The sequence below is a fragment of the Lepisosteus oculatus genome, chromosome 1, assembly GCF_040954835.1.
Source record: "Lepisosteus oculatus isolate fLepOcu1 chromosome 1, fLepOcu1.hap2, whole genome shotgun sequence".
Taxonomy (NCBI): domain Eukaryota; kingdom Metazoa; phylum Chordata; class Actinopteri; order Semionotiformes; family Lepisosteidae; genus Lepisosteus; species Lepisosteus oculatus.
In genome coordinates, this window is record NC_090696.1 from 34,753,352 (window position 1) to 34,768,873 (window position 15,522).

Here is a 15,522-nt window from a genome sequence, read left to right on the forward strand (position 1 = left end):
ACCAAAAATGAATGCACCACAGCTGAGGTCCAGTTAAATTCCCAACACCATTGTATCTGTGAGAAACAAGCCCTTTTCATCAACTTTTTGGGAACTTGGTATTGCAGAGAAAAGACAGCATAGAAATATTGAGAAAAATTAAACTATTACAGTTTATCAGACAAATTCGTCTAAGACCACAGCAGAATCACACGGCATATTAATGATATGTAAAGCAACCGAAGTCGTGTGTCCGTTATAAACTTTGCTCTTTATTAATGGAATGTATCTTAGCGCTGTTGTCATACCTTTTCTCTTGAAAGGTGCTCAAAAAGATAATGAGGTGCAGGCTAAATATCTGCCACTTAAAAGGAAAAACACACTCCACCAGCCTAAACTGTTCTCACTGCCATCCAATATATTTTGTATGGTCTAATTAACTCAGTAAGCAATCTCAATTACTTTCTGCCCAGAAAACCATTCCCCTGGCTCACTCCTTAAATAAGTCTGTTATCCTTTTAAAAAATGATCTTCTGAGACATCCTCGGACAACTGAACTCTAAACTTCATTTGTCTTTTGGCAAGTTTGATGGCTATGCATTTAAAAACCCATTCTATCTTATAAACTAAAAATTAAATGTACTCAGCTGTGATGGTCTTCAGTGCATCTGCTATTTATATGCTAATACCCTCTCTTACTGGAAGGTCTTGCAAATTATTACAGCAAACCAATAACTCAGGTGCTTCTACTCACAGCCAGGCACATGGGATAATAGAATTAAACATTTTCCATCGAAAGGAAAGCAGAAACAGGGGGCTGGAGAGGTTGTACATGGGGCAAGGAAGGAGGGGGAGGTTAAACAGTATCACACTTTAAAGCTATACACATTTTCCTGGTGTATGATTAAATATGCTTCCCTATGGACAGATTCTGTCACATTACTTAACAACAGCTTTTTTTATTACAACTAACAGTGATCAGGAAGGATGTGCAAATAGAGAGCTTTATTAAATACAGCTTAAACAGTTCAAAACACGGTCCAGGAAAACATCTGGTATGTCAAAACGGTATAGCAGCCTTGGCTTCCAAATTCTAATTTGAGAATACTTTTACACAAATTTCAAGTTGTCTCAAATTTTCTTATAGTGAAACATGCCCAAACATGGCTACAAAGCTGTTTGGTAAAACCAGTTTGGTAAAAAGCAGTTTGTTTGGTGCCAAACTGATTAGTGCGACATTAAACATTACCTGTTTTTTCTTTATTGAGCATGCCATTTAGCAAGGAGCTCAGTATCTTCTGTTATGCAGTACACAATGTTGAGGTAGTCAACAATGGATGGCATTTTTTAATGAGATACAATACCTTAACATAATCAATGATGGGGAGCTCTTCAAGTTTAAAACAAACATATCCCATTCTTCATCAATATTCCACTGGACGTTCACACCCAATTTGTCCGAAACACCCAGAAAAAGAATCAATACAACTTCAAATGGTAAAATGGTATTAATAACGTCGAGGTCATTCATAACTACTACCATAAATCATACAACCCCAAGATAACTAAAATCTCAGTAGTGTTAACATGTGTCTGAGGTTTAATCTCCAATCCTATTGAACTGCTTTTATTTTGACTATTACACACGTGCATTAGCAGGATATACTGTATGTAGTCCTCCAGGACTAGGAAGCCATGTCATAGACTAAACATAACTAGCCATGTAGATAGACCTTTTCTAAAAACAGTGCCCCAAACATTAAAAAAGATATTCATTTCTTGACATTTTTGTCATTATTTATATGCACCATTTTCCTAATTAATTAGTAATATGTTGTAATCAAGATAAAAAAATCACGGATTTAGCTGGGCCTACATTCACCAAATGAACAAAAAAATAGCCTGCCACTGTCAACCTCTTCTTGACCTCAACGGACATCTACTCGCTAGCATTTGTCCTTTCACATTGTCCTTCCCCCACAAGTCAGCGGTACTTCTGATATGCGAGAACACCTGACTTCATCAGTTCATGAATTTCCCTGGAGAACTCTAAGACACAAGACTCACAATGAACATCTGCCCGTGTGACAGATAAGAAAAGATCACTGTTTCAGTTCCACTTTTTCGACTGAACTCTTGCTTGCATTAGTTCCTACGATAATGCTTTCCAAAATTGCTCAAGTAAAAAAACAAAGCACACTTTTTTAATGTGATCACGGTACTCTCCAATTAGACAGGTAATGTCTATAAAATTATCAGGTAATGAATAAAATCCCAAACCCTCCTAAGTTTCTTCCCAAGAGCTAGACCCTGAGCTCAGAATACACAAAAGTCTTTTGTCAACCTACAGTATCTTGCGTGATCATAAGAAGGAAGAAAAAGAACAGAGTTGCAGCATAAACAACTGTTTTCCACCTGATTGTAAGGATGGATTTTCACTGTGGTAATATCTTAGAAAACCTAAATACCGTCAACTGTGCAATAGAAATGTTTTGTTCTGAAGAAAAACGCAAAAGCACACACGAGTTATTGCTCTTTTACAGTGGTGGTGAGATCTCTTATCCTATACAATATTTCATGCTAATCTATACAATATTTCTTGTTGGTGTGAGTTAATGTTTTTAAATGTAAGATCCAAGCTTTGTCGAAATTGTATACATCTACGACTGCCTCCCATAACCAATTACTGAGGGTCTAGAGATAAAACTAAAAACAATCTACATGTTGTTTCACGATAACTTGCAAAGGTTGTTTAGGGGCATAAGGTAGAGTAATAAACATTAAAAAACTGGGGAATGTACCATATTTTCAGCTGAATTCTGACGTAAAATGTCAGAATAGGTATCCTGAAACTTTCATGAAAACTTATTTACACATTATAAATGACTGTACTAACACCCTATTATTTGAGCTGTAATTAAATATCCTAAATTGGTTGATATGTTTAAATAAATGAATTTCCAATATGCTATGCACAATAAACATTTTACAGATGCTAAAACACTTCTGAGGGCAAACACACAATTTGAGATTTGTTTCAAACAGTAAAGTACACCCATATGTCAAAATAACTATGGTAACTATTGACAACTCAGCTACCCGTGTTTATAACAGATTAGTGGCAGGACTAATGACAAAAAGATGAAAAACCAAGAAATGCTGTTGCTGTATTAGAATGCTGGCTTCTAAAATATACCGGATAGTCTTTGGTTGGCAATGACTATCCAGTGTATATATTGCTAATGCTTGGTGTGTGTTTTGATAGATTGTTCCCCTGGCGGATTCGGTTTGTCTCAATAAACCCTAGAAGGGCACTTTCACAGTGAACAAGCCATTCAAAAAGCCCTTGAAACTTAATGACAATGAGCCATTCTTTAAATTCAGTGATAGAGTCATAATGTAAATATTTAGTTCATGGCTGTGTTGAAATTAAACTTCAGTACTACATACAGTACCATACATGGGCTACTATATAATAGATTACAATCTATGATTGATTGGGTTATTTATTTGTTAGTTCTTGTGAAGCTATGTGAGATGACAACGCCATACTTCTTCAAAATCTTTTTATTTTGTTACTGCAACTTTACTGTCCAATGCTGTAAGTCAACCGCCAAGAGACTCCACCACTTAACCTACAGGAATCTACTCCTAACAAACTACAGAAACCTACCACTTACTGTATATGTGAAGCCTTGGTACAGGAGGAGAGACTAAAATTATTTTATTTGTTTTGATCTCTTTAATCAGCACAGGTTTACTGTATCAAAAAGCAATTCCGTTCCCTGTGTCATACCAGTGATAAAGTGAATAAAGTAATGGAATTTCTTTTTATAAGAAAAAACTGTAATTATGATAAAGGGCTTCCAGTTGTTTCTTTATCACAAAGCAAAGCCTTTTTGCATTTGAAATTCAGCCTGACATTGATAAACCCATATGGTTAACAGTACAGTGCTTTATCACTGTCAAGGAGCTCCATTTCCTTAACTGAATAGTCTCTTTTGCACAGTTAAAAAATGATTTTAGGTGTCATATTAATGTGTTTCATAACTGCCTTATACATTACTTCTCTGTGAAAGTCAGAATCCTACTATATGACGTCTGAAGCCATGTTCAAAAGTGGAAAACCTTCATTTATAATAATATCTAATGCACCGTACATCACTTCCATTGTCTGCATTAATTATATTATAATAATCACTACCATCATCATAATTAAAGAAATATAATCCACAAACCAAAAAGTAACAGTAGCTTGGTCACAAAGCAGAGCAGTGAATAAGTCAATAAAAGTCAACTACACATTGTATAACAGCACACTACCACACTACCCATGCAAGTGCCTGCACAGTGACACAAAGAAAACTTCCTGTACCCCAGGGACCTACACTCCTGGTTTCCACAGTATTGACTGGGTTTCATTCCAGCTGAGATATCAAAGGCTTCTCTGAGCCAATTACTATCTTAATTAGTACAAGTGAACATGCCTACAGGTCTTTAATCACTGACAATTAAAAGCTATGGTACCGTGGCGTCCAGGACAGAAATCTGTCTTTATTGTCTTACTCGGTGTTTTTTAACACTCATGTTTCTTTACTGATTGGTTATTTTTATTATTACTAGTTAAAGCAGAAGTACTAATAGTACAGTTTGTACTGATGCCTTTTGATTTGTGGGCATAGTTAAAAAAAATTGATTATCTTTGTGATTGAAGATAAGTACATCTTTTCTAAGACATTTTAATGTTTAGATATCCAGATAACAAAGTTACACTGTACTGGAGCCAGTTACTGAACATTTAAGTTTCTTAGGCATGCACCCACATATGTACTAATACAGAGTACAGAGCAGAGCATAATACACTAATACAGAGCATGTACAGAGCAGTTAAATGATGGGTAACAATCAGTAAGAAGTTGCAAGCTTCCTTACAACAATATGTCAGTCAAATAACGTTCATAGGAAGTCGACTAAACACTAAACACACTAAACACAGATCAAACCCAAATTAAAATTAGGAAAGCAACAGGTTCTGAAGCTGATATTCAGAATCTTCACCTCTAACCCCTCAACACTATGGAATGAGTTTGACAGGAGATTTGAACAGAAAAGTCCAACCAGCACAAATACACTCTGGATGATTATTAAGAAAGAGCTGTCAACAGGTGGTAATTCACGATGAAGACTGTGTGACAGAATGTCCAGAAATGTTATGTAGGAATTGTGCGCAAATGGGAGTGAAACATTCTATATTCTGCTCTCTGATCAAAAGATTTATTGATGTATTCTTGAAAAATCCTTTCTTCCGTTGCAATTCTTTATGATCATGCAGGTAACTAATTGATACGAGAACTGACAGGCAAAAAAAACCATTTGAAAGAAAAGGGATAAAAAAACATTTTCAAGGCTTAAATCAGTTAATGCACTCTTTTGACCACTCCTGACTAGAAACATGAAATTATTTTCAGATAATCTTTCAAGCCTGTAACATACTGGATCTGTTTATTTTAATTAGAGATAATTAGTCAACATTTTTTTATGGCATGGTACATTTGGAATGATGATGGTTACAAATGCTACAGAAGAATCCTGTTTTTTTTATTTTAACTTCATTTTGCTTGAATCGGAAAACTATAAACAATTATATCTAAATTATGTGTATTCTGAAACAGCAGTAAACATTTTTAATTACTGAAATTTCTTACTGGTATATAAATAGTACAAATTATCAAGGCATAGACTGAAAAAGTCAGCCTGCAAGATAATAAGCTGGATGTTCAACAGAAATTTCTGGCCAACGCTTCCATCCCACCAAAAAACTGAAAATGTCTCCCCCTGCTGGTCTGTTATTGAAATTGACATACCCGATAAAATAATTTCTCTGTCCATTCACTATTTTTTTGTTATTTTGACTGCAGAGCCAGGGAAATAAGGCTTTAAGATAGAATAATTTTTTTAATATTTCAGATTTAATTAACTGACAAGGCATATAAGGATCAAAAGACTTGTAGGAAATGTCAGTAAATAGTTTTCCTGGTACTCAGCAGGTAAATGAGTAAGATACTTACTACTTTCCTATCTCTCCTCTTATAGTCTATGTGCATGTCTTGGTGTTTCTTCAGAGTCACCTCCAAGGCTTTCTTCCAATCTATCGCTTGTTTGAGTCGGTCGTCATTCACCCCCGCTTTAGTAAAGACCTAAAGTGGAAAGTGTTATACTTGAGGCGTTTTTAGAAGTAAGGCACTTCAACAAGATAAGGAGTAATCATAGGGCCAGAGGACCCTAAGAATTTCTACTGATGAAAAGTCATCACAATCCTCATTAATATAAGGCCCCATCTCTCACATACAGAAGGTAACTATCATATACAGAAACTATTTCAGTTGGAACAAATAATAAGTTTATTCCATGCTGAAAAGAGAAGAAAGGCAATGCAATGTTTTGGCTGTGGAGCCTTTTTCGGGTGGCTCCACAGCCGAAACATCGTTTCCTTTCTTTTCTTTCTTAGGTTTTCTTAGGTTCCCTTGCAGCCTAAGCATGCTGACACAGCTCCCTACTTAAACTTCTTCAACTTTGTTTCAGTTGGCATTTCCAAAGGGCATCTAACAGAGTTGGGCCAGGAGGTCCATTTTATCTGTAGGTTTATTCAGTCTCTTCAAAGCACCGGCACAAAAAAAAACTGGGAGAAACCATTATACATGTCCTAGTTGATTCAGTAATGAGTTGATTTAGGTTGTTCAGAGCAGAAGAAAAACAACTGAAACACCTCCTTCTCAGGACCAGGATTGCCCATCCCTGATCTTACAGAAGTATAAGTATACTTTATGAAAACTTTTTAACTATATAAAGTAGGGGTACTCCAGGAATCATCCATATTCACTCTAATATGATTTTCATTCTTTTTCCTATTATGTTCTAGGAATCATCTACTCTGGTAGTTAGGAAGGGGGGCATGAACAAGTTAAATTAATCCAGTATAAGAGAAAATAAATAATTAGAAAGAAACATTTCTAGCAAACCCATGTTTTTCTTTTCTTAAATTGTATGGACTTTCTGTTTATGCTACACACAGCACTGTGTAGTGATGCACAGTTCAATAGACAATTTTAACAGTACCTGGACCCAGGACAAGACTGCAGGCAGGTGTTTTGTAGTGATGAGTCGGTGTAAATCCCTTATGGTGTTGATTACAGCATCATTGTCCTCAGTCTCCTGCACTTTCAGATCTGGAAATGTTTAATGAAAATGACAAAACTATAAAAAAAAACACCACTCTGCACACAAGCTTCCCCAGTCAGCAGAATATTCTCAATGAAGTTAGTATTTTCTCAATAAAGATCATTTATTAGGATTAGGCCTATACTAATAAAATGATGTTGTGCTCAAAACAACATTGGTCTAATAATAGAGCTTTATACAGTTACAGTACATTCAAGTTTTAAACAAGCTTATAAGAATCTTAGAGATTTAAGATGGACAATGTCATGTAAAAACTGTAATCTCTGAAAACATGAAAGACCTGAAATCTCTTCAATGAAATACTTATCCTGTAATTCCAGGATTTCTGAGATGCCACAGTAATAGAAAAGTTTAATGGCTTACTGCCACCAAGTTCCAGGATTCTGTAATCTGATGCCCCCCGGTGTTCAATTTCTAAATAACCACGTTGAGGCTGACATTTTAGAGAAGGGAAAACCAAATCTGTAGAGTCACAGTCCAACAGGATTTACAGCTCAGCCTTAATTCACTAATTGTAAACACTTGGAAATTAATTTCCTTTTTCCAGCAATGAGCATATGTAATTCTTGAGAACTATAAGGCAGTGGATCTTAATTTCACATGAGCACATCTAAGCTTAATTGTACAATTGTTCCAATTGTTAAGAAACCTCTGATTTAAGGGTGACCCATTAAACATAATGTATTATGACTCTCCAGAACTAGGCTCAAAAGACCTTTATCACAATATATAGACCAATGTGTACAATGATATTTATACATCACATATCATATATTCTGCAATTTTGAAACTAAAATGGCTTAGAGACTAATTTCAGAGATTTGCCTCTTCATTCACCTTATTTCTTGTAATGTACACTGAACGTCAAAAGAAACTTGTAACAGAAGAAATTAACAAAGCAGTTCTGAAAATGATAAAACAAACGTTTTGTAGCAGGTGGACTTATCAGTTGGTGAACAGCTATGATGCAGATAAATTAGTCAGATTAATATCCATTTGTAAATGTATGCATCTTGTGTGTGTGTGTGTGGCAGTGTTGCAGTTCTGGTCTTGTGGGATGCTCTCCTATTCTTGTAGAGAACAACCATGCGCCTAATCCCTGGTCTCTGAGCCAAGAGATGCCACACTTCCTCCCTACTCACCCCACAAATGCTCAACCTGATAAATAATGCCTCCACTTTATATCTGTCATGTTCCCGAAAAGGCTGTTGTTACACTAACAGCAACAGTAGGAGTGTGATCTTGCTGGAATGAAGCAGGACACATGACACAGCCTGTGGTTTGGTAACAATAGAGGAACCAGGTCTTACTAGAAGATGCCATACTGATGCCATGTTGCCAGTAATCACTACAAGTGGACTTAAGTTATGACTAGTGACTTCCACCAGATCATTACCATTGGACCTCCTCATCGATTAGCCTGTCGTACAAAACTGTTCTGCATGTCTGCCCTGTACTCAGTAATGTCCATTAAGGTGGTCTACACAAAACTTTGAACACTAAAGGGGACTAAAAGGGTTCTTTTCTGTATTTGTCTTTCCTGATTTTCAGCAGGTTTGCCTTTCAACAGGTTAAATCGCCTCATCACCTGTGCCCAATCATCTCTCTCACTAATGAGGCAATCAAAATGACACTGAAAATACCAAATCAATGTTCAAAATCTTTATACTTCATTGTTTTAAAAACATGTATGGATAGTAAGTTTCTTCTAACAAAAGTATTTCCATTTATTATGGATAGGATTTATTTATGCTTTATTATGCTGTACCAAAAGCAGTATAAAACAGCACTGACAAAGGAGAAGTATTATTATAAATCAAATAAGATGCAATTATGTCCAGACAACTTAAAAAAAATGTATTGAAAAAGTTAAAAAAGAAGCAAACCCAACACACCTGTGGAAATATCAAGGGATAAGCTGTACTTATGTGAAATGATGCCCGTGTTTCGAATGAACATTTCTTGGTCCGAGACAGACTCCATATCTGAGTCTTCTTCGCTGTCATCTTCCTTCTCCTGCACACTTGCTCTTGTCCCATTCTCCTGGCCCACACTCCCTTCAGACAAAGACTGCAGGCCTTTGCTGCAGCATGGCTGCTCGTCATCAATGGTAGGGGATTCCTTCCCAGAGTGCACTGCTTGACAAAAGAGCAAAGACGGTCCTGCTGTGTCACTGGCTCCTGGTTCTGGGTTGGCACCTTGCGGGTCAGCAATGCTGAAGTCAAAAGGCTCTGGTATCAGGAGCTTAAGACAGTTCTCCATCTCGGTCAAACAGTCCTGGATTTCTGAGAAGGCCTCTGTTTAAAAAATAAACCTAGTGTCAACACAAGAACCTTTTAAAGTAGAAAGACATTTTTGGACATCTACCTACAAGGTTACTGAGCCTTCACCGTGAAAAATGCTTATTGCCCAAATCCATCTGTTTTATGGATTAGTTTTAATAATGAAATTACAAGTGAGTTTTACCATAGAAATGATCATTAGGATGTGGCTCACAGCTACAGCTCCTCCTGCATGGAGACACAAAAGAACCTGCTGGCACACTTTACTTACACACCCACCTGTGTTCAGTCATTTGTCTATAGATGCATTGCAAGCTCCTAAATGCCTTACAGGAGAGATAGCACTGACTACAGGAGTCACGCATCACCTGCTGACTTCAGTGGCATCATGCAGGTCCCCAGTGAGTCATCGAAGTCAATATTTTGCCAAATACTGAGGACACTAATACCCAATGTACATCAGTAATAGGCTGACAATTGTGCTCCTCATTTAGAAAACACCAATGACAGCTAGGAAAAGTATTAGTCTTTAAAAAAAAACAGGAAAAAAACAGCTGTTATGAATTGCTGCCAGTAACCACAGACAAATACACTAGAGTAACAACAAAGTAAAGAAGTACTTGCAATGCTTCAGAGAAGTCAGGATAAAGGAGTAAAACAATTTAAAATGTCTTGCCTTGCATTTCCCTTTCAGCCCTTTTGACTTTTTCACTATAAATCCGTTCTAGTCTCCTCTGTCTTTCTTCTTCCCTTTTCCTCTCTGCAAGTGTTCTGGCTTGCACATCCTGAAAATCCACCTTGGAGAAAAAACAAAGTTTCACAATTCTTCACAGAAAGTGGAGTGTCACATGCTTGCACTGCTATCTTGGCTGAAACTTTTAAGATTTTCAGTAGTACTTCGGAGTTAGGTTCTATAGTCATTAAATACAGAAAAAATCCCTCCCCAGAAATAGAAAGACAAAATATAATTATTTTCATGACGGAGAATGTTGTTGTGGACAGTTTCAAATTATTAATAAACATATTTGTTGAGGAAAGTGTAGTTTGGACAGTTCCAGAAGCTAAAATTCCCCATACAAAATTCACTAAATATTTTAGACCAAATTATATACAGTAAAACTTTACCTAATGACAATAATCACATTTTAATACATTTGAAGCTTAGGGAATCTCTTATGTTCTTATTACCATCTCTGTGGGATTTTTCTCTCTACTGGTAAAAATGGTAACAGCATTACAACTTTCTAAATTGATAGGAAACTAAGGAATAGCTGATAGAGGTATGTATTTCCACTGCAGAGATGAGATTCGAAAATGAGCTATCATTTATTAAGGTGGAAATTCTTACCTTTTTGACCTGCTTAAGGAAGTGGTATCCCAGAGCAAGTTTTTTGTAGGCTTCTCCATAACTGCTCTGCCATTCCTGCACTGCCTTGATGGCCATAGTCTTGAGCTTCTGGGCTACTTCCTTAGGAGGAGGCAGGGGCTGGTCTGAGGGGTCTGTTTCTACAGTCAGCTCCAGAAACTGCTGGAAGTTGTTAACGAGTAGTGTCCTGAAGTGGTGTGAACGGGTGAAGAGCTCACTGGCAATCTGGAAAGCAGAGAGACGGATCTCCGCGTGTTGCTGGCTGAGCTGTGTCATGATCAGGTGGTAAACATGATCGATGTATTCATCGGAAGACCTACAAATAAAAACGAAAAGGGAACAATTTTCCTGAATGGCCTCTCACTTTGCTTCCAGTTACAATCCAAAGTTTTTGAAAGTGTTTTAAAGATGATCAAATTTAGAGATTTGATTATCTCAGCAGTTAGACGGGTCATTCCTCCTTATTTATATGTGCTCTCCTGATATTTCCCCAGCTTTTACTCAAAGGCCTTGAACATAATTATGTTTTTATATATACCACTGTATCAAGTTTCCTTATATATTGTATTTCTTTTACCAATGTTACCACTTTAATTTACGCGACTTCCACTTTATTATGCTTCTTTTTTGCAGTCTAATTCTTGCATTCATCTCAGACTTGCATTGAGGTGTACTACATTTCACAATCACAAGGCCCCACTTACTAAAGTACATTACAGCATCTGTCCCTGTGCTCCACACAATATAAAGAAGCTCAATACTGGAACAAGTTCAATACGTCTTCAAAAGAAAGGCACTTAGATTAACAAACCACAAATTTTGCTGAAAACTCTCAACCAATCCAATGGAAAAAAAATATATGAAAACAAACATTGTTCATTGATGGTGCTCTTCCTTACACAAGTTTTTTCAGAGATCTCCTGTTCCTTGAGCTTTTTCCCTTTTTAAGCCAATAATTAGAACCCCGTCTGAGCCACAGAAACAGGTCAATAATACCCACAACACAAAAAAAGGAAAATAGTCCATACTTGCATATTTTCTTCACCTCCTTCATCTTAGCTGGGTTCAGCTGAGGTTCCCCAGAGGTGGTCAGCTCTTCCACCAGGTCAGAGAGCTGCTCACGCTGCTCATGATCCATCTCTCCAGACTGCAGCTTCCAGGGAGAGAGAAAACACACCTTGTCTGACAATCTCGGAGCCTCGAAGAGAGGGCATAGACCAGGGGTGGCCATCCCTGGTCCTGGAGAGCCGGAATACAAATCTCATTATCACCCTTATATCAATTTGTAAACACGTGGAACATGGCGTTTTCATCAGTTTATTAAGTTAATGGGTCACATTAAGTCAAGAATGGACACCTGTGATTCTAGAGAGCTAAAGAGTGGAGGGCTTTTCATTTCATGTGATTGCTACACAGCGTATTAAAACAATTTACCTGTTTTAGTGATCAAAACGCATAAATGTAAACTTGTTCCACGTGTTTAGAAATTGTTAACTTAAAGATAATCAATTACAACTGCTGGACTGTGGCTCTTTATGGGCTCTGTAGGACCAGTAATGGTCAACCTTTAAACTACATTTTCCCCCATTCTAGAATAGCCATTTCCTACAGGATAGGTCAAGTTACTTTTTCATACCTTTCCTTGAACAACCTCTGGTAACAACATCTCTGGCAGTTAAATCGACTTATTCCCCAAAGCAGGCTTTTGGGCTGCTGTTAGAAAGATGCCTAAAGGAAATCCAGCACAATGCATACAGCTGATATGTATACATTTACTGAGACAGAGTGAGACTATAGCAGATGATGAAAATTTGTCAGTTATGCCAAATTAATGCCTATTGTATAAAGAAAGTGTTCTGTTGTAATTTGATTGTTAAGTTTTTATTGGCTGTAAGTTACTGTAGTGTTCTACTGCATTTTAGACAACCAAAGTAAAATTAAAAACCTTATTGTTTTACTGTAATTGTACAACTTCAATTAACTGCAACAAAGCAGCCTGGGTTGATTAGCCCTTAATTTTTAGATCTTTAAGTCATATAAGGCTTATGACACTAAGTACTTTTTGCTATATAGCTTTAAGATACTATTTTGTAAATCAAAAGCACACATTTCATCAGTAATGTTCGTTCTTATGCTTGCTCTCAGGAGACTTTTTTGCATACCTTAATGCTGTATCTTGTTACGACCAACAGTCGTTAACTGTGTAGTACTCCTGCCCTGTGTTAAGAGTCGGAAGCCCCTTGATACTCTAAAGCGCACCGCAAAATGCCTTACATTCTCTGTAAGGAATAATTTGTATCTAATGAAAACATAGAGCGATTTGTTTCAGTTTTAGTTATTCGACGAATTAATGGAGCATCCTTTAGGTGTTTCTAAATTTGTACTTGTCCCTGCCTACTGTGTCCAAATATGACATCCGCGACATTATACAAGGCCAGAATACATACACAAATATTTTATTTACAAAAAAATATATCTAAATGCCCGAATCATTGCTGAAAGCAATATTGCAATAAAATACACAGAGCACTCCTGAACCAGGTAACGCGTATTACAAACATGTTCTAACTTATCCAGATACGTCTCTGCAACCGAAAGTGATCGGTTTGATTGAAGTCCTAAGGAACCAATCACAAAAGCCAAAGAATGCTGACAGCCAATCAGAAACTAGAAAGAGGACTTCCGCGCACATCAAGTTCCCAGCGTTGTATAACACAATACAGAAGTGGTATCAGGAAGCTATGACATTTTATCATATAAATTAATACATTTAAAGATATGCTGTTACGGAAAATAATTTTTACTTTAATCTGTTTGTCGTCTGCTTTTTCTAAACCCCAAAAGTACATGCAGAGCAAAAAAAGAAGAGTAAAATTACCCAGCACTGTCAGTGGGTCCAATGAGTGTTCTTTGTTGCAGCTCACAATTAAAAAAAAACGAGTTTAATGTCCGTCTCATTGAATTGTGGTGATGTGGCAGCCTTTATTGCCTGATATTTATAATAAGGGAAATAAATTACATTTTCCTTTTCAGCACCAGTATGGAAAAAAAACAACTATTTTGACGCCAGAAGCGGAGACTTTGAAAACCTGAGCCTTACGGTAGCTAAACTACCAGACAGTAACCGTGGGTCGCCCTCTACAGGCCATAGTAGGTAGATGTATAGTGTTCACAACAACAAACGGGAAACCGTTTTAGGCGTTTTAACACTAAAATAATGTATTTTAGTAATGGAGAAACCCCTAACGCCAATAGCTTTATTATCTAATTATTTAAAATAATATTAAAAGCCACAGATACATATCTTCCACCATTAATCTGTTACTAGAACCTAACTGCTTTGTCACAGGGATTTGTTACCTGGTTATTTGCATTTTATAAGCATGAAGGCTCAATTTGGTAAATGTTCAGAATTTTGAGTTTTAAAACTAATTGTAAGTTTCAGATGCGAGAGGGTGAAAGGTCGTGGTGACGACACGGGAAGGGGAAGAGTTAGGCGGGCGGGAGTGTGTTAAGCAAGGAGAAGAGTTAAGAACATCGGGCGAGTGCGCCCCAGAACGATTATAATACAGTTCACCAAGAGGACGGTGAGAGACATGCTGTGGGAGCGGTGAGGGGGAATGAGTATTTGAATGAGAACAAACTGAGGTTTGCAGAGGACCTGTTCGCCGCGGACAGGAGCACCAGGAACCAGCTGTGGCCCCAGGTTGAAGCTGCCAGAAGAGAGGGGAGGAGAGCCTTCTTTGTGGGAGCGAGGGCCTTTGTGGACGGGAAGGAGATTCGCTCCCTGTGACTGCTCAGTTAATGATTATGTTTGGTTTTATTTGTTATAGCAGGATATACTAGTGTTTATTTAGTGTTAGTTTGGAATGTTGTAGTTATGGATTAAAGACTGTTATAGTTCTGGTTCTTTGAAAAACTCAATTATTAGAGACAATCTTAGTTATCTGCTTTTGTGTATGCCCTTTTCATGAATGCCAGAGGTACTCGAAATGTTGTAAAAAAACGTTTTTTTTAAAAAACAAAACTGAGTGCTGAGTTTAATTTTTACAGGAAACGCATGCATGTTGAAACACTAAATTCTATTAATAATTGAGAAATAATAAAGCAAGGAAAACATGATATATGTAAAAAAATACAATTTGATCACATAATTACTTCATTACCTCTGGTGGTTAAATGCTTTTTTCTGTTGCGTTTTTTTTCTCTTGTACCTGTTTCTGATCCTCTTGTTGTGTTTGTAAATTCTATATTTTTAATAAAAAAAATGTAAAAAGAGTTAAGCTCTTTTCAAACAAAAGACGGAGCACTTGATCGTGAGTGGACAGTTATCGAAACGTACCGAAAGCGGTTTTTAGACAAGTTCAATATTCAGCCACTTTACAAACTTATTTGAATGCCCGTCCACATCAAGCTTATGAATGACAAGTATATGCAGCAACTTTAACCAACTTGCTGAATGAGGCTTTTACAACATAAGGTTCCGAAGCAAAACGGTGTGACATTTTTTACAGATTTGTGGCTGGACTTGACTCCTCATTGCAACTCAAAAAACATGAAAACGGGGCAGTAAATCTGCAGAATGCACTGCAAATTGCCACACAGTACGAACAAGCCCAGTTAGCTTTTCATATTTCTGCTCCAGATTCTGTTATG

General features: G+C 37.0%; 1 protein-coding gene across 4 annotated transcripts in view; it reads right to left on the reverse strand.

Annotated features, from left to right (window-relative positions):
- uvssa (UV-stimulated scaffold protein A) overlaps positions 1 to 13,996 on the reverse strand; it is a 43,431-nt gene extending 29,435 nt beyond the window's left edge. Inside the window, exons 1-8 of one of the 4 annotated variants that reach the window (XM_015345009.2) lie at positions 13,029 to 13,412; positions 12,503 to 12,594; positions 11,895 to 12,019; positions 10,849 to 11,182; positions 10,177 to 10,297; positions 9,114 to 9,515; positions 7,096 to 7,205; positions 6,048 to 6,176 (exon numbers count right to left, since the gene is read on the reverse strand). In XM_015345009.2, coding sequence (XP_015200495.2) covers positions 6,048 to 6,176; positions 7,096 to 7,205; positions 9,114 to 9,515; positions 10,177 to 10,297; positions 10,849 to 11,182; positions 11,895 to 12,019; positions 12,503 to 12,532 — 1,251 coding nt within the window. In that variant the 5' untranslated portion in view covers positions 12,533 to 12,594; positions 13,029 to 13,412. Of the gene's footprint in view, positions 1 to 6,047; positions 6,177 to 7,095; positions 7,206 to 9,113; positions 9,516 to 10,176; positions 10,298 to 10,848; positions 11,183 to 11,894; positions 12,020 to 12,502; positions 12,642 to 13,028; positions 13,413 to 13,744 lie in introns of those variants that run through there. The other 3 variants (XM_015345012.2, XM_015345011.2, XM_069189679.1) reach the window with 3 other exon arrangements.
- Positions 13,997 to 15,522: the final 1,526 nt, after the last annotated feature.